This window comes from Dunckerocampus dactyliophorus, chromosome 11, assembly GCF_027744805.1.
Source record: "Dunckerocampus dactyliophorus isolate RoL2022-P2 chromosome 11, RoL_Ddac_1.1, whole genome shotgun sequence".
NCBI lineage: Eukaryota > Metazoa > Chordata > Actinopteri > Syngnathiformes > Syngnathidae > Dunckerocampus > Dunckerocampus dactyliophorus.
This window is the reverse complement of record NC_072829.1, coordinates 1428293-1456166: the sequence shown is the minus strand read 5'-3', so window position 1 is coordinate 1456166 and position 27874 is coordinate 1428293. Positions and strand designations below refer to the sequence as shown.

General features: G+C 40.6%; 3 protein-coding genes and 1 long non-coding RNA gene across 12 annotated transcripts in view; 1 reads left to right on the top strand and 3 right to left on the bottom strand.

Annotated features, from left to right (window-relative positions):
* Window positions 1–2248, bottom strand: part of atg2a (autophagy related 2A) — a 39386-nt gene extending 37138 nt beyond the window's left edge. Inside the window, exon 1 of one of the 3 annotated variants that reach the window (XM_054792134.1) lies at window positions 29–2248. In XM_054792134.1, coding sequence (XP_054648109.1) covers window positions 29–199 — 171 coding nt within the window. In that variant the 5' untranslated portion in view covers window positions 200–2248. The remainder of the gene's footprint in view (window positions 1–28) is intronic. The other 2 variants (XM_054792135.1, XM_054792136.1) reach the window with 2 other exon arrangements.
* zgc:162144 (RD3 domain-containing protein) lies at window positions 2127–13477 on the top strand. Of its 2 annotated transcripts, none has more exons than XM_054792165.1 (5): window positions 2127–2271; window positions 2369–2490; window positions 4007–4156; window positions 6821–7128; window positions 8727–13477. In XM_054792165.1, exons 4-5 carry the CDS (start codon window positions 6821–6823, stop codon window positions 9100–9102), a joined length of 684 nt encoding a protein of 227 aa, XP_054648140.1. In that variant the 5' UTR covers window positions 2127–2271; window positions 2369–2490; window positions 4007–4156; the 3' UTR covers window positions 9103–13477. The 2 variants fall into 2 exon arrangements, with proteins under 2 accessions (XP_054648140.1, XP_054648141.1); XM_054792166.1 differs by having other exon boundaries at window positions 2128–2271; window positions 2373–2490.
* LOC129189941 (uncharacterized) lies at window positions 5059–9263 on the bottom strand. Of its 2 annotated transcripts, none has more exons than XR_008572902.1 (2): window positions 7224–9263; window positions 5059–7161 (listed from the first exon to the last, which is right to left on the bottom strand). It is a non-coding gene; the product is annotated as an uncharacterized LOC129189941 (long non-coding RNA). The 2 variants fall into 2 exon arrangements; XR_008572903.1 differs by having other exon boundaries at window positions 5059–7158.
* stx5a (syntaxin 5A) overlaps window positions 10106–27874 on the bottom strand; it is a 21906-nt gene continuing 4137 nt past the window's right edge. The window contains exons 1-12 of one of the 5 annotated variants that reach the window (XM_054792145.1): window positions 21640–23546; window positions 21049–21184; window positions 18358–18428; window positions 18198–18253; window positions 17144–17214; window positions 16936–17052; window positions 16705–16761; window positions 16535–16616; window positions 14134–14220; window positions 13853–13956; window positions 13138–13259; window positions 10106–11252 (exon numbers count right to left, since the gene is read on the bottom strand). In XM_054792145.1, the coding sequence (XP_054648120.1) occupies window positions 11093–11252; window positions 13138–13259; window positions 13853–13956; window positions 14134–14220; window positions 16535–16616; window positions 16705–16761; window positions 16936–17052; window positions 17144–17214; window positions 18198–18253; window positions 18358–18428; window positions 21049–21111 (990 nt within the window). In that variant the 5' untranslated portion in view covers window positions 21112–21184; window positions 21640–23546 and the 3' untranslated portion in view covers window positions 10106–11092. Of the gene's footprint in view, window positions 11253–13137; window positions 13260–13852; window positions 13957–14133; window positions 14221–16534; window positions 16617–16704; window positions 16762–16935; window positions 17053–17143; window positions 17215–18197; window positions 18254–18357; window positions 18429–21048; window positions 21185–21639; window positions 23547–27874 lie in introns of those variants that run through there. The other 4 variants (XM_054792144.1, XM_054792143.1, XM_054792146.1 and 1 more) reach the window with 4 other exon arrangements.

Genomic DNA, 27874 nt, shown 5'->3' with positions numbered 1-27874 from the left:
GGTGGACTAAACAACAAAACACACTCACCCAGACATCGAGGTTAATTTCCTTGATGACACCGCTGCCATTGTACAGGTCCAAGCCCAGCTGGTCCAAGCTTAGGCGCTCCTGCAAAAAGTGACCGAGGTAGTGCTGTAAGAGGTACCGACAGGCCCGCTTCTTGATTGAGCCTGACCAGGGGAAAAGCCAGCGAGACATAGGGCCAGCGAGAGCGGGGAGAGGGAGCGAAGAGGCGGCGGAGGAGAACGAGGAGTGCGACGACAGCCCTCTGGAAACTGCATAACAGGCGAACACAAGAAGTGAGCTAAAAGCAGGAATGAGCCACAGCTAGCTGCTGGGGGCTAAGGAAGGGGCAAACCGTAACTCCACTTCTCTCGGGCTTGACATAAAAAGTCCAAAAAATAGATCCTCTGTGTGCGCGACAAGACTTCCCCGTGACGATGGCTCGCTAGTCCAACAGTCTGTCGCCGTCTCGGCTCATATTTTCGACTATTTTTGTCGAAATGGAGCGACAAGTCCTGTTGGTGTCTTTCTCTTGTTTCGGGGTTGTTTATTGTTATCATACGCCAACTGACGGTATGGCGAATACGTACTACGTAACGCGCCATCATGACGTAACCCGGAAACAGGAAGTGTGGCCCGACACGCGACGCCATCTTTGTAAGGGCACCATTTGTAAACAGGAAACGTTCTTAAAGGAAAATTGCGCACTTAATCATTGTTAATGTATAATATTGTTAATATACTGTTCATAAGGCAAATACAAACTTAAAATGACTAATCAAATTTTGGCACACAATCAAACCACACTGTAATGGTGGGCAATACAGTCATCCCTCCTTCTATAGCATTTTTTCCTAAATTAATTAATTAATAAATGATTGCTGTTGACATGGCAGACTATGGTCTATTATTAGTCAAAACATATTGAAATACAAGTGATATGCAGGATTCTGGTCAGTAGGTGTCAGTAATGACACAAAACATTGAGACATTAGCTTACATGACATGACCTTAACACTGCATGAAGTCCTGAAGTTAGCTATTGCATGTCCCACATGACCGATTGAAAAAAAATTCTCCTCCCATTCCATGGCGAAGTGGTAAGTTTTTGGCTTCTTAAAATTAGAAGAAACAAATTCGAGTCTAACTGGTAGGCTTGCTAGCTTGCAGCCATCTCCAGTCCCTGCAGTATAAGAGTTGCAATGCGGCGTAAACAAAGAATAATATGAGTGTACACGTGACTATGGGGTGTTATTTCATGTCTACAGGGGTCTAATAATGATAAAAAGCGTATTTAGGAAGTCATAAACAGGTTTCCTATGCTCTGACTATGAAAATATTCAATTTATTAACATTGAATCCTAGGGACCGTGCTACAAATGTTGGTATCGATTCCATCCAATCATCCTGTTTCTTGGAGTCCGGGTTGCAGGGGCAACAGTGTCAGTAGGGAAGCCCAGACTCCCGGGCTCCAGCCACCTCTTCCAGTTCCACCAAGGCGTTTCCAGGCCAGCTGTGAGACATAATCCCTCCAGCGTGTCCGAGGCTTATCCCTGGGTCTCCTCCTGGCTGGGCTCGTCTGGACCACCTCACCAGAGAGGTGTGCAGGAGCAGCCACCTCAATTGGCTCCTCTCCCTCTCCTTCTTTCTCGTCAAGTATGACTTTATTCCCATAATCTTTTCACTTTATTCCTGTAACATAACTTTTTTTGCAATCAAATTTTTCAAAAATTACAACTTTATTCTTTGTTTGTTTCTCATAATGTTACGACTGAGAGAAAAATATGTCTTTTTTATTTAATATTTCAACATTATGCTACTAAAATGGCGCGATTTTGTAAAATGTGCTGCGGGCCAATGAAAAAGCAGCTGTGGGACGCAAATGGCCTCCGGGCCGCACTTTGGGCACGTTGGCCCACAGAAACAAAGAGAAAGTGCCATCAGTCACCTTAAGACCCTCTGTCTCTAAAACGTAATGATCAGGTGAGAAATCTAGGGGTAATATTGGGCTCAGGTGTGAACTTTAACAGCCACATGAAATCAATATCATCAGCAGCTTTTTACCAACTGAAGAAGGATCAAGGAAATCAAGGAAAGAACGTCTAAACCAGACTCAGAGAGACCAATCCGTGCAGGTTGGACTAGTGTAACGGCACTGCTCACTGGGCTCTCCGGACGAGCTGTAAGACAGCTGCAGAACGTCCAGAATGCTGCTGCTTGAGTCCTCACTAGAAGGAGAAAATACAAGCGTATTAATCAGTGCTCAGGTCTGTAGTCTGCACCACCAACAACAGCATGCACAGCAGCCACTATTGGCTCCTTTTATTAGCTCATAATCACCATGATAAACAAGCATTCTTCCAGGTAGGCACTGGATTGGAACCTAATCTGGGATTTGGTGGCTGAGTGCTGAGTGGTGTGGAAACCCAGGGACGAACCTACGAAGCAACGCCGACTAGTGGGACCCAGCAGAGACGGGGATTACAGTACGTAGGAGTTGTTATGCAATGCTTGATAAGACGGGGACCATCCATCCATCCATCCATCCATCCATCCATCCATCCATTTTCTATGCCGCTTATCCTCTTTAAGGTAGTGGGGGTATGCTTAAGCATATCCCAGCTGAGTTCGGGCGAGAGGCGGGGTACATCCTGGGCTGGTCGCCAGCCAATCGCAGGGGCAGGGATGTGCATTCATTTCCGCTTCAACAAAAACTGCACTTTTTTGGGGAATTTTGCCCATCATCCACAGTCCTTATGTGGGGCATGAACACACGTCTTTCTCGCTATTAAAACGCCTCCAACAAGGTTTATGGTTTTCTATCCATGCTGTGAGCATGTAGTAACACGCACATTCATGATAACATGGACTACTTTCAGTACTTTGCCCTATTTTGGTTCTTGGCGCTTTTTGGAGGTATTTTCAGAAGGCTTTCTAGGCGGAATATACGACGTATTAGGGCCACGTTGAGAAAAAAAATAACCAGAGATTTCAAGAATAAAGTCATAAATTTACGAGAATCAAGTCAGACGTTTACAAGTAAAAAACTGTAATATTACGAGAATAAAGTTGTGAATTTACAAGAAAAACTCCTAATATTACAAGAATAAAGTTATACATTGACGAGAATAAAGTCCCAATATTACGAGAATGAAGTCGTAAATTTGCGAGAATAAAGTTGCAATATTACGAAAATGACGCTGTAAATTTGCAAGATTAAAGTCGTAAATTTACAAGAAGAAAGCTGCAATATTAGAAGAACAACACTGTAAATTTATGAGAAAAAACTTATGATCTTCAGAAAATAAAGTCAGAAATTTAAGAGAAAAAAGCTGCAATATTACAAAAATGAAGCTGTAAATTTGCAAGAATAAAGTTGTGAATTAACGAGAAAAAAGTTGTAATATTATGAGAATGAAGCTGTAAATTTACGGCTACATTGAGAAAAAAAATAATCTGAGATTTCAAGAATAAAGTTGTAAATCTACAAGAATAGTCATAAATTTATGAGAATAAAGTCGCAATATTATGAGAATGAAGTTGTAAATTTGCAAGAATAAAGTCATAAATTTACCAGAAAAAAGTTGCAATATTACAAGAATGAAGTTGTAAATTTCCGAGAAGAAACTTTAATACTATGACAATAAAGTAAATTACGTAAATTACAATTTATTCTCGTAAAGTCTATTCTTGGAAACGTACGATTTTAAAGTTCTTCATTCTATTTTCTTACATTTTTATCACTTTATTCTCGAAATCTCTGATTATTTTTCTTTCTCCACGTGGCCGTAATACTCCGTCGTAGGAACAGTTGTGTCCCATTACGTGCATGAATTGGCTGCCTCTTTTGATCTCTTTTTATATGTTTAGAAGGCACAGAAAAGCGGAGGATGCGTGTGTTCACGTCTCACAGATTTTTCATGCGTAAAACTTCTATCATGCACTCCTCAGCCTGGTGTGCGCCCATAAGCTCGTCACATCATCCGCTCTTTCTCATGACAGGATTACATCCATTCCCAATCCCAAACTCACACGCGCACATACCGGCGGCGCATGACAGTGGTAGCAAGGCAGGTAGCGGTGCCACCGAGGAGCTTCTTTTGCTCATGGAGGTCTGCAAGACATATTGATTGACATCCAGGTGAATGCAAGGTAAGGTGCTTTCTTGTGTCGTGATACAGCCAAGCCCGAACGTTCACGCGTGTATCATTTTACACAAAGGCATCCGTGCACTGAAATATTACAGCCACGTCTTTGCAGGGAAAAATGGCATTTTTGGTTAGCATTTCATTTAGAATGGATGAAAATGGCACCAATAAAGAAGACATTAAAAAAAAACGTCTCGTTGCTGCAGCAATCAGTGTACAAGTAGACTGGAATTTGTGTGTCCTCTTGTTGCTAGGCAGAATTCATAGAGGCTCAATGATACCAGGCCATACCCACTGCTGTTTAAAGCAGGGGTGCTCTTTTTTTCCCCATTTTTACGTTTTTTGTTTTTTTTTTAACTTTTGGAATATTTCAACTTTTTTCTCAATTAATCCTTTTATTAATTTTCATAAATTTCCTTTTGACTTTCTTCACATAATATTACATTAATATTTCCTCCAACCTAATTTTCCAAAGATGACAACTTTGTTTTGTTTTGTTTCTCAGAATGTTACGACTTCAAGAAAAATAACATCATTTTTTTTCTTTAATATTTCAACTCCATGCCACTAAAATGATGTTATTTTCCCCCATAATATTACGACATAATTTTTGTAAAATTGTGACTTTATTGCTTGTTAGAATACGACATTTTTCTGCTAATATTTTGACTTTATACTTGTAAAATTGCAGTGTTTTTTTTCCATTTCTGCAGATTTTTTTCAACTTTCTTCTTGTCAATGTTCTTTTTTGCAAATTAGGACTTTAATCCCATAATATTTTGACTTTATTCTTTTTTTTTTTTTACAACTTTCTTTGTTTTGTTTGTTTTTCATAATATTACTGTCACGTTCTGGTTTGAGCTGTCGAAAGCGTGACCTTCGGTGTGCAGAGAGAAGGAGGCGAAGTGCAAAAATAAAAGTAATTTTATTGCAGAAGACAAGAAAAAACTAAAAGTGACAGAGGAAAAGCTCTGTGGGAAAAATAATACCAAATATAAACAGGTGACAGCACTGGAAAGTCAACGAGGTTCAATGACAGTGACAACCACAATGAACCAGCGCTGGTCTTTTAACTGTCACTGATTAGTATTGACCGCAGCTGTGCGGCCACCAGGCGTGGAGCGGCAGTTCCTTCCGCCACACCGGAAGCACCGCTTGTCAGAATAATGGCGCAGGACAGGAAGTACACGCTCCTGTCCTGCGAAGCGTGACAATTACGACTTCAAAAAAATATTTCTGCTGTTGTTTCAAATATTTCAACTTTCGTCAAGTACATTTTTTTTCTTTGTAAATGATGACTTTCTTCCCATAATATTTGGACTTTATTCCTGTAACATAACAGATTTTGCAACCTAATTTCCCAGAAATGACAACTTTATTCTTTGTTTTGTTTGTTTCTCATAATGTTATGACTTTTTTCTTTAATATTTTTCCCCATGAATTGTCATGTAAATTGGAATTCTTGTCAAACTGAGACTTTTTTCCTTATTTGTTAGAATATGATTTTTTTCTCTTAATATTTTGACTTTATTCTCGTAAAATTGTCATTTTTTCAATATAAGCCCTTGTTTTTTCTTTTTTTTTCCTAATTCAACTGTAAATGTTCTTTCTTCTACATTATTCAAGTTCAAGATTGAAGAGTTTTATTGTCATATGCACAGTAAAACAGGTAGTTCTGCTATGCAATGAAATTCTTATTCTGTTCATTCTCCAAAAAAAGAAAACACAAAAAAGAGTAAGAACATAAGAACATAAATACCAATAAATTAAGCAACAACAACAGAAGAGACATTAATACAGATAAATAAATAAATAATAAAGTGCTATGAGTGTGTGCGTGTGTTGCGTGCGGTGTGTGTGAGTGCTTCGTTGAGAAGCCTGATGGCCTGGGAGGCCACGCAATCGTAGGTGAAGAGCGTGTAGAGGAGCGGACTCAGCACACACCCCTGTGGGGTCCCAGTGCTCACAATTCTTGAGCTGGATGTGCGAATGTGGACTCTGACTGACTGGGGCCTGCCTGTGAGAAAGTTAAACACCCAGTTACAGAGGGAGGGTGACAGGCCAAGTGTGAGGAGCTTATTTGTGAGTTTGTGGGGGCTGACTGTATTAAAAGCAGAGCTATAGTCTATAAATAGCATTCTGACATATGTGTCCTGGCCCTGTAGGTGAGAAAGGGCTGTGTGGATGGCAGTGTTGACTGCATCATCCGTGGACCGGTTCTGGCGATATGCAAACTGTAGAGGGTCCACAGTTGCCGCCGGGATGCTCTTTTTGATGTGGGTCATGACTATTCTTTCAAAGCGCTTCATAACAATAGGAGTGAGTGCTATAGGGCGATAGTCATTCAAGCAGGTCACGTTGCATTATGACTTTATTCCCGTAACATATCTTTTTTTTCAGCCTAATTTTCCAAAAATTACAACTTTATTTTTTGTCTTATTTGCTTCTCATAATATGACTAAAATGATGTTATTATGACATAACTCTTGTAAAACTTGATTACATCTTTTTTTCTTTTAATATTTTGCCTTTGTTTAAAATGCTGCAGGTCCCCACTAATGGCCCCCAGGCCGCACTTTGGACACCCCTGGTGTAAAGGCCAAACACAGAGCTCTGCATTAAATATAAAGTAGTATTAGTATTAGCCCCATCTGATGGTGTTTTCCAGATGTTTCCTTGGTCAGCCGTATTCTCCCTTGAACCAAAAGTGCCGGGCCAGCGCACCAGCGAGGAGCTGGTCACCAACACCCTGATGCTGGAGTTGGGCGCCATGGTGAAGCGCACCGAACGCATCCGCCTGGAACAGGCCGCTGAGGGCCGCCGCCGCCGCCGCAGTTCCTCTTCCGTGGCCGACTACACCTGGCTGGCCAACCCGCAGAACCCGCAGCCGTATGAGCTGACCCCCAACGACATGCTGGAGCTGCAGGGCCTCTGTGCCAAAATCCCCCCCGCCCAGTGCGGGCCGGTCATCGTCAGGTAAGACAACGCTCTGCTGTTTTTAAGGACCTGCTGCAAAAACGCTAGTCAAAGATCTCTTATATGACAGGAATGCTCTGCTGTGTTGGACTTACTGCAAAAATGGCCGTCAGAGATCCTCTCTATCACAGGAGCGCTCTGTTGTTTTTTAGGACCTGCTGCAAAAACGCCAGTCAAAGATCTTCTATATGGCGGGAATGTGTGTTGGACGTCCTGCAAAAATGTTAGTCAAAGATCTTCTATATAACAGAAAAGTGCTGCTGTTTTTAAGGATCTACTACAAAAACGCCAGTCAAAGATCCTCTATATGACAGAAATGCTCAGGACCTGCTGCAAAAATGCTGGTCAAAGATCTTCTGTATGACAGGAGCACGCTGTTTTTAAGGACCTGCTGGAAAAATGTGCCTCAAAGATCCTCTATATAACAGAAATGTTCCACAGCTTTTAAGGCTCTACTAAAAAAAAAAACGCGAGTCAAAGATCCTCTATATAAACAGGAGCACTCAGCTTTTAGGGATCTACGACAAAAATGCTGGTGAAAGATCTTGTAGAAGACAGAAATGCTCTGCTGGAATTGCTGAAAAATGTTAGTCAAAGATCCTCTATGAAGAACGTGAGGGATCTGCTGCAAAAAAAGGTAGTCAAAGATCTTCTTTATGACAGGATGCTGTTTTTAAGGACCTGCAGCAAAAACACTAGTCAAAGATCCTCTATATAACAGTTGCGCTCTGCTATTTTTAAGCGCTACTACAAAAATGCTAGTCAAAGATCCTCTATATGACAGGAATGCTCTGCTGTACTGGACTTACTGCAAATTGTAAAAATTACTGCAAAACGGTCCTCTATAGAACAGGAGCGCACTGCTATTTTTTGCGGACCTTTTGCAAAAACGCTAGCCAAAGATTCTATATGGCGGGAGCATTCTACTGTCTTTAAGAGCTACTACAAAAATGCTTGTCAAAGATCCTCCATGTGCCAGGAGCACTCTGCTGTTTTTAAGCACCTCCTGGAAAAAAATCAATGTCAAAGATCTTCTATATACAGGAAACTTTTGCTGTTCTTAAAATGACATGCTGCAAAAGCACAAGTCAAAGATCCTCTACATAACAGCAGCATGCTGCTGGTTTTAAGAGCGACTACAAAAATGCGAGTCAAAGATCCTCTATATCACAAAAATGATCCGCTGCATTGGACGTGCTGCAAAAATGTTAGTCAGAGATCCTCTATACAGTACATATAACAAGAGTGTTGTGCTGTTTTTAAGGATCTGTGGTAAAAACGCTAGTCAAAGATTCTGTACGACGTGAGCGCGGTGTTCTTTTTAAGAGCTATGACAAAAACGCTCGTCAAAGATCCTCCATGTGACAGGAGAGCTGTGCTGCTTTTAAGGACTAAAAAAAGGTTAGTCAAAGATCAGAACAGGAGCGCTGTGCTGTTTTTTTTTTTTTTTGCACTAATTGAGAGCAGAAAGCCATTATGAATGTAAGAAAGTTAAAGAAAGACTTCCCCTGAAAGTTCCAACCACACGTCACCGCCGTGTCGTTCAGCTAACTTCTAAGAACGCTGTGATGTGAGACTGCGTCTTCTTCCCACGGCAGGTTCAGGAGGCTGGTGTCCCAGATGGAGCCCGAGGTCTACGAGGTGCCCCGCCTGTTCCGCTCGGTGCTGCGCGACTGCCTGGAGGAGCTGACCTCGGGAGAAGAAGACGACCAGATGCCTCACAACACCCCGATCAAGCAGCAGCGCAGCAAGAGCCTCTCCTTCATCACCTTCCGCACCAAATTCCGAACAGGCTACTTCTTCAAGGGAAGCGGCCTGAGGGGATCCAGGGGGAACCTGCAGCAGCAGGTGGATTGGTCGGACGAGGAGGAGGACGACGACGGAGAGGAGGAGGCCATTAAGGCCAGATTTAGGAAGGGAAGGAGCCGCAGCATGCCGGAGATTACGCCTTTGGAGCAAAGTGCACAGGGCTGATGTAGTAGAGCAGACGTGCCAAACTCGTGCCCTGGAGGGCGAGACGCTACAGATTTTCTCTCCAACCAGTTTCTTCAGCAGGTGATTTAATTGATGCGCTCCTTCCCTCAAACTGAAGGTGTTGATCATTAAAATCACCTGCTTTAGTGGCCCTCCATGGCACGAGTTTGACACCCCTGTAGTAGAGAAAGGGTAGGTCAAAGAATGTAAATATAAGCCACAAAACTATTTTGTAAAATTAGATTTTGTAAAAAGGCTAAAAAACAAAACCTTATGCGGTCGCGGTTCGAACATGGCTCCCTCACTGTCTCTCTCACTCTGTCTCTGTTTCTCAAAAAATATTGAATTAATAAATGATCGCTGTTTCGTGGTTGTCTACGGCGCCATTATTAGTCCAAGAAAAAGCACGTTTAAGCAGACGTTACGTATTCTAGGCCAAAATTAAGCATTTTCAACACAAAAAATGTTCTAAATGAACTAAAATACAAATACAGAAGGCAACACAAGACGTTGATGAACTGTAGTCTACTGGCCACGAGGTGTCACTAGTAACACGAACCAGACTTGTTCGCCAACGACAGACTTATTTTAAAATGACTTATTTCAAAACAGGCACATTAATAACATAATAAACTCTTGTGACCGTACTACAGCTCGGAATGCCCGACGTCACTTCCTGTTCACGCGTCCGGAGCCATTTATTGAAACACACGAATGTCTTACTTTCTCTGATTATATTTATTATGTTGAGTAATACTTTGGACACCCCTGGCTAATGCCATGCTAGCAAGCAGTTGCGTAATACAAACAGCCTTGCAAGAAAGCTGTGTTAATAAAGCTGCTTTTGTTACCAATTTAATAAAAAGGTTTTTCTTAATACTTTGTATAGACGCGAGCTCATGTCCTGCCCATCTGAATGCGGTCTATTTTGGCAAGTGACCTTAGAGCCCTGCATGTCTAATTATATCACTAATCCTCTTATCGCACAACAGAATCCCACAAATGCCAGCACCCTATTATTGTTTTATTCATATGCATTTTCCGATCAATACACCGTTGTCACTATTTGCACTTTGTACACAGAAGGTAAGGCAGTCAGCTAAAAAAAAAAAAATGTGGAAGAATGAATTCTTTCTTCTTAAAAATTGGTCATTTAAATAACATCCTGTACATGAGATCAAGAGGGGAGTCTGTGTGTGAGACATCCAAACAAGACACTTCCAGGGTTGGTTAGGGTGCCTTCAAACCCCTTCATAAGTACTGATGTCAAACCTGAAAACTTTTTTTTTTTGAAGACTGGAAACTCTGTGGACCACCGGGTCCGTATGGTTTCATTCCAAAATGCTCTGTTAGTTGCATAAGCAGTCTTTCGTACTTGGACCAGCTGGGGCTTCTGTCAGCAAAGTTCTCCTGAGCTGGTCTGCTTGTGCTCGACTATTGCGTCAGCTGTGCCACTGCTCCTTTATACATTTGGCAAATAAACAAAACATATCTAAAAATATTTCACATTGTCACCAGAGGGGGGAACCCCCCCCCAAAACAAACAAAAAAAGAAACACTGATGAAAAATGAGCATCATCTCAGAGGCAAAGCAGTCTGAGGGGGAGTTTGCAGTTTGGCTTGGAAACAGTAAAGTCATAAACAGTAAAGGGGTGGAACAAAACGTGAGAAACTAAATAAAAAAAAGACAGTTTGGAGAATCAAACCATTAATTTAAAGCCATTTGGATTAAATGTTTATGAATAATTGGTCGAAGTCGGAGCAGCTTTCTATTCACGCACTACAAAAGTGGGGCTTTAAGAGAACTTCTTGAGGAAAAAGTTGTCCATTCCTCCGCGCGATTAAGATCACGTCTCCTAAGAAAAGTTTGTATTTCTTCTAGGAGAATCCAAAGCTTGTGTATAACCATCCCTTCCGTGTCCTTCAAAAGCCAGTCGAGCTTTAGCTTCTCTTCCCGTCATGCAAAGTGCTTCCTTTCTCCACTTGCCCTTCAAGCGAGGAAGACGACAAAAATGATGAAGAAGATGACGAGGACAAGAAAGATCTTGATCATCAGCCAGCGATTGGACGACACCGACTGGAAGTATTTGAGGATCTCCGAGTGGGCCGCCTCCACGTTCAGCTGCGTGTCCTCCACGTTGGAGTCGATCCTGCGACAGGAAGGCCAAGGATTAGTGTGACTAGACTTTCTAAATTAGAGATGCACGATATCTTATTTGTTTCTCAAACCGATACGGATAACTTTCTGCTTCTCAAGACAATACAGATAACTTTTTTCATATCTAACTTTTTAAAATGTAGATGTACAGTGGTGTGAAGAAGTGTTCGCTCCCTTCCTGATTTCTTTGCATGTTTGTCCCACTTAAATGTTTCAGATCATCAAACAAATGTAAATATTAGTCAATGACAACAACTCAACACAAAATGCACTTTTTAAATGAAACTTTTTATTATTAAAAAGGGACAAAAAACAATCCAAACCTACATGGCCGTGTGTGGAAAAGTGATTTAACGGGGGTGGGGCATTATCCACAAATGGTGAAAACATGGACCAGTGGTGAACCTTCCCAGGAGGGGCCGGCCAACCAAAATGAACCCAAAAGCGCAGCGACGATTCATCCAAGAGGTCACAAAAGACCCCACAACAACATCCAAAGAACTGCAGGCCTCACTTGCCTCAGTTAAGGTCAGTGTTCATGACTCCACCATAAGAAAGACACTGGGCAAAAACGGTCTGCATGGCAGAGTTCCAAGACCAAAACCACTGCTGAACAAAAACAACATTAAGGCTCATATCAATTTTTCCAGAAACCTCAGCCTTGATGAACCTCAAGACCTTTGGGAAAATACTCTGTGGTCTGACAAGGCAAAAGTTGAACTGGTTGGAAGTTGTGTGTCCCATTACATCTGCTGCATTTCAGAAAAAGAACATCATAGCAACAGTAAAATGTGGTGGTGGTAGTGTGATGGTCTTCAGGGCCTGGAAGACTTGCTGTGATAAATGGAAGCATGAATTCTGCTGAAGGAGAATGTCCGGCCATCTGTTGGTGACCTCAAGCTGAAAGCAACTTGGGTTCTGCAGCAGGACAATGATCCAAAACACACCAGAAAGACTTTGGAGTGGCCTAGTCCAAGTCCTGACCTGCTTCATGCTGGAAAAGCTTCCAATGTGGCTGAATGACAACAATTGTGCAAAATTCCTCCCCAGCGCTGGAAGAGACTCATTGCAAGTTATCACAAACGCTTGATTGCAGTTGTTATTAGCTTTAGGGGGCAATCACTTCTTCACACAGGGACATGTAGCTTTGGGGTTTTTTCCTCTCTTAATAAAAAAGTTTCATTTAAAAACTGCATAAAGTGTGGAATTGTGTTGTCATTGACTAATATTTACATTTGTTTGATGATCTGAAACGTTTACGTGTGACAAACACGCAAAAAAATAAGAAATCAGGAAGGGGGCAAACTCTTTTTCACACTACTAAGTGTAGTTTGTGCACACCTGGAGGTAAGGAGGACTGGAACAAATGAGGATTTGTTGATTAGTCCTAATCACTACTACCACATCACTACTATCAGGAGAACCAGAGTATAGAGGGGGAGGAGCCACCTGCTGTGGCCCAGCAAGGTGCACTGTATTCGGACACACGCTCCAAGCAGCAGGCGTGATGCCACGGATGGCTGATAAGGTTTTTTGTGTTCTTGATGGTTTTTCCCCCCCCCTCATCGTGGGGCATTTGGTACAACTAACACACGAAATGTCTTCCTCAGAGAGTGAATGTTTGTTTCCAAGTGAGCTTAGGGGAAGTTACCATAGGCTGTTAATGTCACAGGCAGGAGAAAAAAGGAGCACTTGATTTGCTCACATGCAGAGTGTGGGTAATCTCGCCTCGTTGGAGAGTTTTTTTTAGATTATCGGAGCAATTTTTAATGTTACCGGATTTATCAGCATGATGTCATAATTCCCTCATAACGACCCAATAATTATCGTCAACAAAAGTAGAAGAAAATACACAAAATTGCATAGCATGGACTAACCTTTGGATGGTCTCCTCCTGCTCTTTGACCATGTGTGCCAGCTGCTGGAATATTGAACCCAGTTCCACGATGGTGCTTTCGATGTTCTGCATAGTATCTGCACGGCTCTGGATGTAGGAGTCCTGTGGAAGGAAGACACAGCAGCAGTGTGCCAAGGATTAGTGGAAAGAAAAATGCACAGTTGGGATATTTAGCCACGATTTACAAAATCTGCTGGTCTAGCCAGTAGCATAGATATGTACATATGTCCTTTGACACCAAGAACCTCAATGTAGACCTTGTAGAAATGCAATTTTAAGTATGTCATTCTGGAGAAAAATGGCTCCGTACTTAAAAGTAATTAATTCCAGCAATAAGTATAAGTATCGCTCTGCACATCCTGTAGACGGTAAAGTCAGGTACAGTTGGTCAAATCCTAATTTGTTCCAGTCCTTACCTCTAGGTGTGCACCAACTACACTTAAGTCTAACATTGAAAGAATAAATTGCTACCATATCAGTCTTGAGAAGCAGAACGTTATTGGTATCGGTTTGGGGGGGGAAAAAAAAAAAAAAAAAAAAAAGATATGGTGCATCTATAATTGCCTTGCCTCCTTGTAGTCACTTGTTGCTAGGCAGTGGCTCCATCATGACCGGCTCATGAATCTAGCCTAACCCTTCACAGCAGTCATTCCCATGAGGCTGTTGACGCTTTTGTTTGGGCAATGTGAACCAACCTGCTCATCAATAAGCTGGAGCTGCAAGGGATTAGTGTGGGAGTCCATGTCGATGGCCACGTCGCCCAGACTCCTGGACTCATCCTGCATCAGGACTGAACTCTCTGAGAAGAGACACACACACACACACAAAACAAAAAGCAGATAAGGGCTCAGACACACATACGTCCTCAAATGACAGAGGTGAGGAAAGCAGAAAAGAAGGGCTGGGCTCATAAGTGTAAGCTTGTTATTATTATTAATTATACACGCTGAGAGAGTCAAGCGGTCCAGGGAAATACCTTTTACATTTGAGGTTGTAAAGCCCTGGTAGTCATTGCGCGGCTCGCGAGCTGCATGCGGCTCCTGGGCCCCTTTTTTGCGGCTCCCTAAAATATTTTGTCATTTTTGCATTACAGAGGACCAAATACAGGGGAAGAGTCATTCACATGGATATTTATTTATTTATTTATTTATTTTAAACAGTTCCCTTTCACAGCAGCTGGGATTAGTTATTACTTCTTGTGGCATTTGTGGTTGCTATGCAAGCCATGTGCTCAGTCTTATAGACACAGTAACACTGGAACACATTTTTAGAAATCACTTCTTCTGTCTGTCACTTTTTTCATGAATGTTAAAAAGAATGTGTGCAGTCAGCGAAGAACCAAGGACCACGCCGTTGCATAACAGAGTGTCAGCATCAATGTCGGCTTTTTACAGCAAGCATATTGCTTGAGAATTGCAGAAATGAAAGCTGAATTCCACTTGCAGGGTCATGTTAATGAATAACATTACTGAATGAAGCCATGACAAAGACCTAATTAAGGCGTGTTCACTCTACTGTGTGCGTGCGTGTGTGTGTGTGTGTGTGTGTGTGTGTGTGTGTGTGTGTCGCTCAGGTTTATATTGGGGCTAAATAGGTGGCTTGTGTGGTGCAATCGATGCATGTGGCAGCTGCACATCTTTGGGAGGGCCTGTATGGCTTGCACATTAAATAGGAAAGGATGCTCCCCTTTTCTTTGACAGAAATACAGTGGTGTAAAAAAGTGTTTGGCCCCTTCCTGATTTCTTCTTTTTTTGCATGTTTTTGCATATTCACACTTAAATGTTTCAGATTATCAAACAAATGTAAATATTAGTCAATGACAACACAACTCAACACAAAATGCACTTCTTAAATGAAACTTTTTATCATTAAGGGAGAAACAATCCAAAGCTACATGGCCATGTGTGAAAAAGTGATGGCCCCCTAAAGCTAATAAGTGGTGGGCCTCCCTTAGCAGCGACAACTGCAATCAAGCGTTTGTGATAACTTGCAATTAGTCTCTTCCAGCGCTGGGGAGGAATTTTGCACAATTGTTGTCAGTCAGCCACATTTTCCAGCCTGAAGCGCCTTATGAAGATCATGCCACAGCATCTCAATAGATTTCAGGTCAGGACTTGGACTAGGCCACTCCAAAGTCTTCAGCCATCCAGAGGTGGACTTGCTGGTGTGTTTTGGATCATTGTCCTGCTGCAGAACCCAAGTTGCTTTCAGCTTGTGGTCACCAACAGATGGCAGGACATTCTCCTTCAGCAGAATTCATGCTTCCATTTATCACAGCAAGTCTTCCAGGTCCTAAAGACCATCACACTACCACCACCACCACATTTTACTGTTGGTATGCTGTTCTTTTTCTGAAATGCAGCAGATGTAATGGGACACACACCTTCCAAAAAATTCAACTTTTGTCCAAAGGTCTTGGGGATCATCAAGATGTTTTCTGGCTAACTGAGACAAGCCTTAATGTTGTTTTTGTTCAGCAGTGGTTTTGGTCTTGGAACTCTGCCATGCAGGCCGTTTTTGCCCAGTGTCTTTCTTATGGTGGAGTCATGAACACTGACCTTAACTGAGGCAAGTGAGGCCTGCAGCTCTTTGGATGTTGTTGTGGGGTCTTTTGTGACCTCTCGGATGGGTCGTTGCTGCGCTCTTGGGGTCATTTTGGTTGGCCGGCCACTCCTGGGAAGGTTCACAACTGTTCCATGTTTTCACCATTTGTGGATAATGGCTCTCACTGTGGTTGGCTGGAGTCCCAAAGCTTTAGAAATGGCTTTATAACCTTTTTCACACTGATAGATCTAAATTACTTTCGTTCTCATTTGTTCCTGAATTTCTTTAGATCTCGGCATGATGTCTAGCTTTTGAGGATCTTTTGGCCTACTTTACTTTGTCAAGCAGGTCCTATTTAAGTGATTTCTTGATTGAGAACAGGCATGGCAGTAATCAGGTCTGGGTGTGGCTAGTGAAATTGAACTCAGGTGTAATAAACCACCGTTTTTTAAGGAGTGGGTGCCATCAGTTTTTCACACAGGGCCATGTAACTTTGATTTTTTTTCTCTCTTAAAATAAAAGGATTTATTTCAAAAGTGCATTTTGTGTTCAGTTGTGTTGTCATTGCCTAATATTTCAATTCGATTGATGATCTAAAACATGTAATTGTGACAAACATGCAAAAAAATAACAAATCAGGAAAGGGGCAAACACTTTCACACCACCGTATACACTTTGGACGGAAATGGGTTGTGAGGCACAGATTTGAATCACCACACAGAGTGAACATGCCCTCAGCAGCAGCACTACAACAAAGTGCTGTGCTTACCCCCTTGTGAGCAAATCACACGCACTCAATTAGTAGTGTGGAGGTCCAACGCAACTGAACTTACTGAAGTTATTGGCCATCAGAGGAGAGGAGGCAGAAGGAGGTTGGGAGAATTGCTCTCTCCTGCTGCGCTGCTGCTTAAGATTCTGCATACAGATACAAGAAACATGGTAGGAATGCCACATAACAAATAGAATTGGAATTTACGGTACTCAAATTTCAAACATGACCCACCTCTGTTCTGACTTCCAGGACTGACTTGAAGTCATTGGACATTGAGGCCAGTTTCGACTAGGGAATAAAATGAATATGGGTCATTAATTCTGGACACATCTGTATTTGTCCAACATCTTAAAATCAAATAATAATAAAGAACTTGGGCACAATTAGGGCTGAACAGCAGCTATGAAATGACCGCCAAAGCCATACAGTGTGCGTGTATATGAAGCGTGTGTGGGGTGTTACCTGTAAGGACACCACTATCGTGTTGGAGTGGGTTTGGATGTGTTTGCCACCCGGAGCACCACGCGACCTGATCAAGTCTTGCAGCTGTGCTATCTGTTTGTTTAGGCTGTTGATGTCCTATACAACATGTAGAAACAACAAACATTCTAGCATTTAAACACTCACTGCCACAAAAACATAATAAAAACGACACAAGTTGATGACTCACTTGTTTAATGATATACGTTAGCTCCTCAATCTCCACAGCCTTGTCGTCAAACAGGGATTTTCTTTTGGCCACTACAAGGAAAAGCAGCATCAAGGAATCAGCACACCAGGAAAGTAGACTGTATATACTGTATATACAGTGGTACCTCGGTTAACATCCACCCTGGTTAGCACGTTCTTCAGTTAACATCCAAAATGTTTGCTAAAATTTGGCTTGCGTTCGACCGCTTGTTTAGCATCCGGTTTGTTTATGCCGCCACCTCGGATCACAAGCCCATGACAAAAACTTGCAATACTTGCACGTGAACGCACAATGTTGCTTGTTTAATGTTTATATCAGAGTTGCTGTGCTGGAGAGATACACGACGTAACTAAAAACATGAGCGAAAGGCTATGGACCGTACCGAGACAAAGGTGCAACACCTCCGAATGTTACGGCTTAAAGAGAAGACGGTCGTCATTTCAGAGGTATGTAAATGTGACAAGAGTGCGCACACATCCATGCATACACATCCAGGCCGGTTCCCGCGTATCAGTCTACCAACGCGGTGGCGCGTCGAGGTTGACACTGTGTTTCTGCCTGTCTCATTTTACATCCATAACACTTGTTTCTGCTTCCAACAAAACACAAGCATTCAAACACACCGTAGCATGTTCGCAGCAAGGAGTCAAACGTAGCACACGTATCCTTGCCGGCGGACTGATATCAAGTTTGATATATCTTTTTCCATTTTTGCAAATTGCGGTTGCAGCAGAATAATGTGTTAATTTTCTTAATTGATGGTTTTGTGGGTAAAAGTAATTAAAAGTGATGCTATCCATTCATTTGTTTATTTTTGCACCATTTTCTGTGTGTAAAACTATAATTATTGTCTGTAAAATGTGTATTGTGTTAGCATTTTTGGGTGTCTGGAACGTTACGTTATTTTCTATGTTTGGTTAGAGTGCATTTTGGTTTGAGTCGGACCTTGTGGAACGGACAAGTGACATTAACCAAGGCACCACTGTTTTTAGCTGTTTACAAACAACTCCCTAGGAATGATACTTTAGCTTACAGATTGTGAGCTTTTCCAGCTTGGCAAATGTGTTGCTCAGGTCTTTTCCAATTCTCCTACAAGGAAACATACAATCAAAAGGTTAGTGTGTGTCAATGGTAGTGGACAATGTGATTAAAAATTGGTTCAAAATCTTGGCTGGAAGAAACAAACGACTTACTTGGCCATGACTGTAAAGTCACTGCGCTGCCTGAGAGCGCTGAGAGCTGGTTTACTGGGCGGCACTCCATTCTAGCAAACGTTGGAAGCAAAGAAGATAGTCATACATTGGAATCAGCAATTACTCCTTTAATAGAAACTGTACTGTAAATGCTCCAATAGTTGCTGGGTACCTGCGTATGCAAATAACCGCTGGGGGCTCCAAATATCACCACATCAAAAAACGCTGACATTACCAGTAGGGGTGTCCTGATACAACATTTTCACTTCTGATATGATACCAATATTGCAGCCTTATTCCAGCCGATACCGATAGCCACGAAATCATCGCTGTGCGATGTTGTTTCATATGCGTGATGAGGTTGGTCGTATTAAACTTCCACAGTTCTGTGCCACCACCAGAAACGTGTGCATGACGAGTTTTGCGCTCAGCTGCAATATCTTTTTACTTACACCTGCTCCTTGCTACTTTGTTAGCATGCTAGCAAACACTGCTGTTGTGATCACATGGGCTCTATACAGTCGCTGCTGGATAGATGTGCTGGGGCGGAGTCTGAAATCGACTGCTTGTATCAGAGTGCCAATATGGGAGATTTGAGATGCTGGTCGATATATGATATTGTTTTTTTTATTGCTGATATCGGCCTGATATCTGATATCAATATCAGATCGGGACATCCCTACACTTTCCTTTGACTTTCTCATGCTCTCCAGTTGTTATAATGTTTAGCTTTCACATTATGGAAACGTAAAACAGCGGCGGGCGTAACACAATAGTGGCTTAGTGGTTAGCACGTCAGCATCACGGTCTGGAAATTTGGGTTGGCATCACCATTGGAACATCTCTGTCCTTTGCTACAAACATGCATGTTAGGTTCACTGGAGACTCTAAATCAGCGGTGCCCTACCACCAGGCAGCAAAGAGGCCAATAAAAACAGAATCAACTGTTAAACGCAGCATCTCGCAAAAATTGATGTGAATTAATGTGAATGAAATGCTGTCATCGTGAGGAGAAGGAAAATTTCTGTGTGGGAATTAATTATTTTATGTCCCCTTCCGAACCAAACATGTCAAAACGGCGACCTGAAACATCGGCAAAAGTTGGCAATAAAACTCTGAATCACCTTTCTTACGGAGCGTGAATGGAAGCTAGTGGGGTTAGCTTAGTTTAGCAGAGCATGCTATCGTGGCTGTGTGTGTGCTACTCCGGCTGGATGCGAGCGTTTGCCCCGTGCTGCATTGTACCGCTCGTTAATGCAAACGTTTTGCGATGCCCGCCGACGTCGTGCAAGTTCTGAGTGAAATAACGACAAGAGCCGGGTGTACTTTTGCTCCCAGATCGCCTCAACCGTCAACAGACATTCTCAACACACTTCGGCTTTCAAATTAAGAGTGCAGTTCGCGCCACATAGTGTCTAATTGTATGAACAAAAAAAGGGTGTCATAAAAAAAAATCTCTTACATTAACAAAGCAATTGGAATTGCATTGGTGGCTCGGTCTTCCTTAACCGCAAGCATTACAGTTTGTTGAGGATTTTGTAGCAACGTTAAATTACATTTTACTTTTTTTTATGTGTTTCGCTCTGCTCTGTGCTTTGTTTTTGCATGTATCATAAGGAGTGTTTTGGTTTCTCACTTGGGGCTTTGCAAGTGGATCGAGGACCATTTCTTAAAGCAGCGGTGTCCAGACTTTGTCCACTGAGGGCCGCATACTGAATAATCAAAAAGGCCACATTTACATTTTTTAAACCAACCCATGTAGATACAGCATGCTGAGACGCATTTTATATTTAAAGAAACAAAAAAACAGCCTGCGTCTCAGCGACAAAGCGTATTATTAGTGTCAACTTTTTCTCTCTACATTACATGTTTTTGCTTTTCTAATTTTTTTTTTTTTTTTTTACAAATATTTCAACTTTGTTCTTGTAGATTTTTTCTTGTAATATTATGACTCTACTCTCCTAATATTTGGACTTTATTATCATATTCATATCATATATTCCTTTTTCCCCCCAACTTAATTTTCCAAAAATTTAAACTTTACTCTTTGTTTGTTTCTCGTAATATTCAGACTTTTTAAAAAATGACACATTTTTGTCTTCAACTCATTCAATACCAAAGACGTATTTGTACATTTTTAAAAACCCGAACACCCGATCCCAAAAATGTATTTATATATCTTTTGCGTTTTTTAGGCAAAAAGAGGTGATAACGCAACTGCACACTAATGGATGTCAGTATTAGAGCAGTTTGAATCCATAAAACGGCCACAAAGTGGCAGAAGTGCATTTGAGAAGTGCTCGGCACTGATCTTTTCATGTAAAAACACACTCGACAGCAAGGAGGACGTGGACGAGTGTGGAGGAGTGTAGCGTGCATTGTTGGGGAAATTTTAACGCATGCACACACATAGTTCAGTTCCAAATGTGAAGATTGTAAATATATTGTTATTTTGATGTAACACAACCCTTTTTTGCGTTCACATGTGAGCAAATGAAATAAAGTTTGCTCACGAACGCACCCTAACGTAAAACAAACCGGATCGCTGTACTGTAACGTCAACGGCAGGGATGGAAAAGAAGCACACAAGCAACCAAAACCAGCAGTTATAGTGAACCAGGAATATCTGAAAAGCAGAACAGTGCATTGTTAATATTGTAAAAGAAAGTCAAACCCAAGAACCCAGCTCACCTGTCTGCCTTGGAGTGATTTACAGGCCGACTGGAACTCGATGGTCCGGTCACGGCAAGTCATCCTGTCACCAGCCCACACTTAGAACTGCAACGCCGTCGTCTTGGAGTGGATCTGCTAATGACGACGGACAGTTCTATGTTTGCGGAAGTTGTATCGGGAGACACATTTGTATCAATTACCCAGTCAATGAAAGACGTGTCAATGCGTCATTCTGGAGGAGTGACTCACAGATGACGTGAAAGCTGATTACCAATGCTAGCTGTAGCTAGCTGTTCGGCTATTCAATAGCAAACCGCCAGTGTGGGACACATAAGATAGTTGCTAATCACATTACAACCATGACAACAAATAACACGTTAGCCTTGTTGCTTCGTAGTGTTGATGAAAATATGACAGTATGTATCAGTCTCTCTAGAAGGCCGTCGATCACACCACACAGCTGACCGGCTAAGGCTAAAGTTAGCGACAGCAAGCTAACTAGTCTTTCCATACGGTTTGTTTCGCTTCCCCCTGCCCTAATTCGACCGAACGTACCACCCTAACCTTAAATGACAAATAGAAAGCAAACATGACCCGATTCAGACTTACTTGTGAATAAGTTACACCATTTTCAGAGGGCTCTCTGTAAAAGGGTGTGAAAAAAAACAACCCGAGTTAAAGTTCCGATCCGGGGCATTTCCGGCTTCTACGTCACTGCCACGTTTGCTGAAAACGACGGTAAATCAACGTAGGTGCAACTTTTCACCGCTAGAGGCCGCCACATCTCCGGAAAGTATTATAATACACTCGCATTTCGCACAGATCAAGATTTTTCAGGAAGTACGAAACAATAAGATCAAAAATATGTTCGTGGCATAGTTTTGAGCTCAAATTATAACACTCAGGCACACTCTTCCCGGTCATTTTTCAAGCAATGTTGTAATTTAGTGTTGTTTGATAGACATCCTCCATTCCATGCATTAGGATCACAGATGAGCTGGAGCCTATCCCAGCTGACTTTGGACCAGAAGCGGAGTACACCCTACCCTGGACCGAGCATCAACCATTCACATTCACACTTATGGACAATTTATAGTCTCCAATGAAGCTAACATGCATGTTTTCGGAATGTGGGAAGACGTACCTGGGAGAAAATCCACACACAACATGCAAACTCCACAGAGAGATGTTCAAGCGGATATCCACAACCCCACCCAGATACCATACAGTATGTAGTTATGTATAATAACGAGAGATATCAACCTGTAGGCTCTCTGATCTGGTCTCTGGTGCTGGTACCAGCATCCCCTGCCTGACATGAGCAAACACGCACAGACCACAAAAATACCCTCACCCTTTTTCTTTTTACAGACCACAAAAATACCCTCACCCTTTTTTCTTTTTTTTTTAAACTTCATAGATGTTTATGATGTTGGGTATGATGTTTGTCAAATGACAAATTACGTCAACACAGCGGACCCTCTAAAGCAGAAACATATACGATATTGAAAAAAATCTGAAATATAAAATAATTAAATCCATAAAACAGTGGATGTAGAATTGATCATGTCAAAATAATTCACCTGTTAAACTGTAAAACCAAAAATGCTGTAAGTATCACTGTGAACTGATATACAAGTGTATATTAAGATCAAACTTGATCTCAGTCTTTGTCTTTTAACAATCTTAACCTCATACCAGTGTAAAAAGAAGTACGTAAAAACAAAACATTAATTTCTCCTTCATGGGAGTTCATTGGTTCCAACACTGATCGTCATGAGGGATTTTCAGCTATGAATGGAATATTTTTGTAGTTGTAGCATAGAAAACCTGTTTACAATTCTTCTAAATGCACTTTTTGGACGTTATTAGAGCCCCCTAGACATGAAATAACAGAGTTGAGTTGCAGCTTGTGGTGGGCTACGGCCGCCCCAGCATGCCCTGTTATTATTATTGTGGCTGCTGTGAGATCATTTAAACCTGCAATAAAAGCTTGTTGCTCCAGCAATCAAGTCTGGTGCTTGTCTCAGTGGATAATTACTAACATCTAGTGACCAGTGTAGAATACTACATTCACAAGTTGAACGGTGGTCTTTATGGCTCATACTGTATTTGTATTTTAGTTCATTTAGCCATTTTTATGCTTCAAAATGCTTAATTTGTGCAAAAAAAATACATACAATTTGCTTAAATATGCATATTCTTGGACTAATAATAGACCGTTGTCAACCAGGAAATGGAGATCATTTATGAATGAATGAATTTGTGAAAAACCGTGATAGAGTGAGGGGGCGGTTTGGAACCGCGATGTCGTGAGGGACGACTGGACATTGCTGAAATTACCGCATGTGCCTGGGAGGAGGGTCTCTTCACATGAAGATGAACCATAGCTTACTTTGCAGCATAGCCGTATTTGTACTTATCAGTCAGGACAGAACGCATATCAATACAAGTGATATGTACTATTGTGGTCACTAGGAGGCAGTAATGACACACAACATGGACACATTAGCTTACATGACATTACCTTAACACCGCATGAAGGCATGAAGTCAGCCATGGCAAGCCCCACATCATCCATCCATCCATCTTCTATACCGCTTCATCCTCATTAGGGTCGCGGGGGCATGCTGGAGCCTATCAGGCGGGGTACACCCTGGACTGGTCGCAGGGCACATATAGACAAACAAGCATTCACACTCACATTCATGCCTATGGACACGCGCACACGGGGAGAACATGCAAACTCCACACAGAAATGCCCAGGGGAGAATCGAACCCAGGTCTTCCCGATCTCCGGGATGTTCCTGTATTGGCCAGCGTGCTAACCACTAGACCACCGTGCGGCACCGCACATCATAGAGTGGAAAAAAGTTCTCCTCTCATTCCGGGTGGAAGTGTTAAGTTTTTGGCTTTTTAGGTTCAGAAGAAATAAATTCAAGCCTAACTGGTTAGCTGGCTAGCTAGCGGCTGTCTGGAGTACCTGCAGCATAGGAGCTGCAATGTGGTGTAAACAAAGAATAATAGATGTGTAAAGATGACTATATGGGTGTTATTTCATGCCTACAGGTGTCTAATGATGTTAAAAACCACATTTGGAAGGATGTAAACATGTTTTCTATGTCTTATTTTCTCTTATTTCTACTATATTGGGTGATAGGAGTGTGAAGGTGACTATAGGGATGTAATTTCAGAGGTAGAGGGCTCTAATGATGTTAAAAAACACATTTAGAAGGTTGTACACAGGTTTTCTATGTCTTGTATGTCTTATTTTCTCTTATGATGTCTCCTATATTGGGTGATAGGAGTGTAAAGGTGACTATAGGGGTGTTATTTCATATGTAGAGGGCTATAATGATGTTAAAAAACACATTTAGAAGGTTGTAAACAGGTTTTGTATGTCTTATTTTCTCTTATGATGTCTACTATATTGGGTGATAGGAGTGTAAAGGTGACTATAGGGGTGTTATTTCATATTTAGAGGGCTCTAATGATGTTAAAAACCACATTTAGAAGGTTGTAAACAGGTTTTCTATGTCTTGTATGTCTTATTTTCTCTTATGATGTCTACTATATTGGGTGATAGGAGTGTAAAGGTGACTATAGGGGTGTTATTTCATATTTAGAGGGCTCTAATGATGTTAAAAACCACATTTAGAAGGTTGTAAACAGGTTTTCTATGTCTTGTATGTCTTATTTTCTCTTATGATGTCTACTATATTGGGTGATAGGAGTGTAAAGGTGACTATAGGGGTGTTATTTCATATGTAGAGGGCTCTAATGATGTTAAAAACCACATTTAGAAGGTTGTAAACAGGTTTTCTATGTCTTGTATGTCTTATTTTCTCTTATGATGTCTACTATATTGGGTGATAGGAGTGTAAAGGTGACTATAGGGGTGTTATTTCATATGTAGAGGGCTCTAATGATGTTAAAAACCACATTTAGAACGTTGTAAACAGGTTTTCTATGTCTTGTATGCCTTATTTTCTCTTATGATGTCTACTATATTGGGTGATAGGAGTGTAAAGGTGACTATCGAGGTGTTATTTCATATCCAGAGGGCTCTAATAATGTTAAAAAACGTATTTAGAAAGTCATAAACAGGTTTTCTGTGCTGCGACTATGACAATATTCCATTTATTAACATTGAATCCCACATCGCTGAAATTCATTTATCGCGGTTGGGCTCTGAACCAATTAACTGCCGTAAACGAGAGAAACTGTGTTGTTTTTCAACATGCGGTTCCATTTTTTCAAGTTGGAACTCAGCTCTGCTGCATTGTTCTTTTTTTGCTATGTGTTTGATGACTATATTTGTATTTTGTCAAACTCCACTGAAAATAAGAAGACTTTGGGAGCACACACAGCAACACAAAAACACGAGATTGGTTTCATGTCTGAAACAGACAAAATTGTGAAATCCCATTTCATTTCCCATCCTGGTTGCCAGACCGTGAGAGCTCAAGGTTGATGTCCTTCAGCGGACCGTGACAGATGAGGCCCGTGTTTATGTTGGAGATAATGCTGTTAGTTTGCTCTGTAAATGACCAAAAAAAAGATTGTCCTTTGTGTTCACATTGGATGTCAAACACACTTGCTTTCCTGTTTGCTCTGCAGAAAAGCGGCACATACGGCCGCAGAGCCTCGTATTATCATCGCTGCACAAACTTCATTCCTCTTTTTCATTTAGTGTCCTTTGTGTGTGTCTCTCTCTCTCTCTCTCACACACACACACACACACACACACACACACACACACACACACACACAATCACACACCGTGCTGATAGCATCAGACAACACACACTCACGGGCCAGATAAGAGTTCAGTACCTGCTTCTACACAGCTGCTGCTACAAAAGAGGGAGGAAACCTCGGCTGGAGTATATTAGCAAAACACCAGCAGACGCAGAGAGAGAGCGGTGGAAAAATACCGGAGAAGAGACAGCTAGGACGATCGATGAAACGAGAGGACGACTGGCAAAGTGATATGTGCCAATCCAAACTGATATAGAGGCTCCTGCATCCTTATCCGTCACCAGAGTTGGAGCTGCCAGAAAAGAAGATTTTGGGAGACATCTCTCCTCTGTCGTGACGCATGACTCACTCTGTCCCTTTCACTCCCCGTCTGCCTAATCTAGCTGCTATATATAGTGCTGGAATGATGACGCTGATGGATGGCTTGGCGGCAGCAGTGCTGTCCTCTCCTCCACATCATCATTAAGAGCAATTAGCACACCACGCACGCTCGTCACGCAGGGGTGTCCAAACTTCTTCCAGAGAGAAAATGAAAGGATGCGGTTTTGCCACTTTGCCAAGAAGTTACAGCATATTTCAAGAAAAAAACGGCACCTCAGCATTATCTTATACTACCATTATTAGCAGCAGCTTCCGTTTCGCTCTTTCACATTTCTTCTTAAATAATCTTTGTAACTTTTCTTTTTAATGTTACGACTTTACTCCCATAATTTTCCAACAATGACAACGTTATTTTGTTTTGTTTTTTTCACCTAATATTATGACATGAAAAAACATTTGTTTAATATTTCAACTTATTTTTCCTCTCGAGTTTATTCTCCTGAAATTGCCACTTTTTTATTGTTAGAATACAACTTCTTTTAGAATTTTGACTTTCTCCTTGTAAATTTTCTTCTAGTAATTATTTCTCGTAATAATTGGACTTTATTCATGTAACATTCTAACTTTTCTCACAACCTAATTTTCCAAAAATGAATCAATTAATATTACGACTAAAAAAAAAATCCAGTCTTTTTTCTTTATTATTTCAACTTTATGCTACTAAAATGACGTTAGTTTTCCTCATACGTTTACCACGTTTTATTATTTCCAGTGGTCAGTAAGCCGTGACCCACTTTTATTTAAGTCATTTATGTATTTATTTATTTAACATTTTTATCTTTATGTATTTATTATTATTTACACAAGTCATTTTTAGCTTTATTTATTTATTTATTTATTTATTTTTAAAACATTTTTATGTAAGTCATTTATTTTTGTATTACTTTTACACTTATTTAAGTAATTTTTATTTCTATTACTTTATTACACTTTTATGTAAGTCATTTTTATTTATTTTTATTATTGTTTCCAATTTTATTTAGGTCTTTTAATGTATTTATTTTAATTCCTTTTTACACTTATTTGTTCTTTTTATTTCCATTATTTTATTACACATTTATTTAAGTCATTTTTATTTTTATTATATTATTTACACTTTTATTTATGGCATTTTTTTTACAGTTTTTTTAAAAGTCATTTTTCTGTATTTTATTTTAAGTCAGACATGAAGACATTTAATTTTTAATTTTTACATTTTTATTGAAGACATTTTTATTTTTATTATTTTTGTACAATTTTAAGTCATTTTTATTTAAATTGTATTATTTACACTTTTATTTATGGCATTTTTATTTTTTACAGTTTTATTTAAGTAATTTTTCTGTATTTTATTTTAAGTCAGACATGAAGACATTTAATTTTTTTAACATTTTTATTGAAGGCATTTTTAATTTTAATTATTTTTCTACAATTTGAAGTCATTTCTATTTAAATGTTATTATTTACCCTTTTATTTCAGTCATTTAATTTATGTTATTTTTTTTACACTTATTTAAGTCACTTCTATTTTTATTATTTTTCTACACTTTTATTTAATCATTTTTAATGAATCATTTAAAAATTTTATTTAAGTAATCTTCATTTTATTTATTTTATTAATATTTACACTTTTATTTAAGTTATTTAGATTTATTTGTATTATTTTCTTTACATTTTTATTGAAGTCATTTTAATTTTTATTACTTTTTTACACTTTTATTTG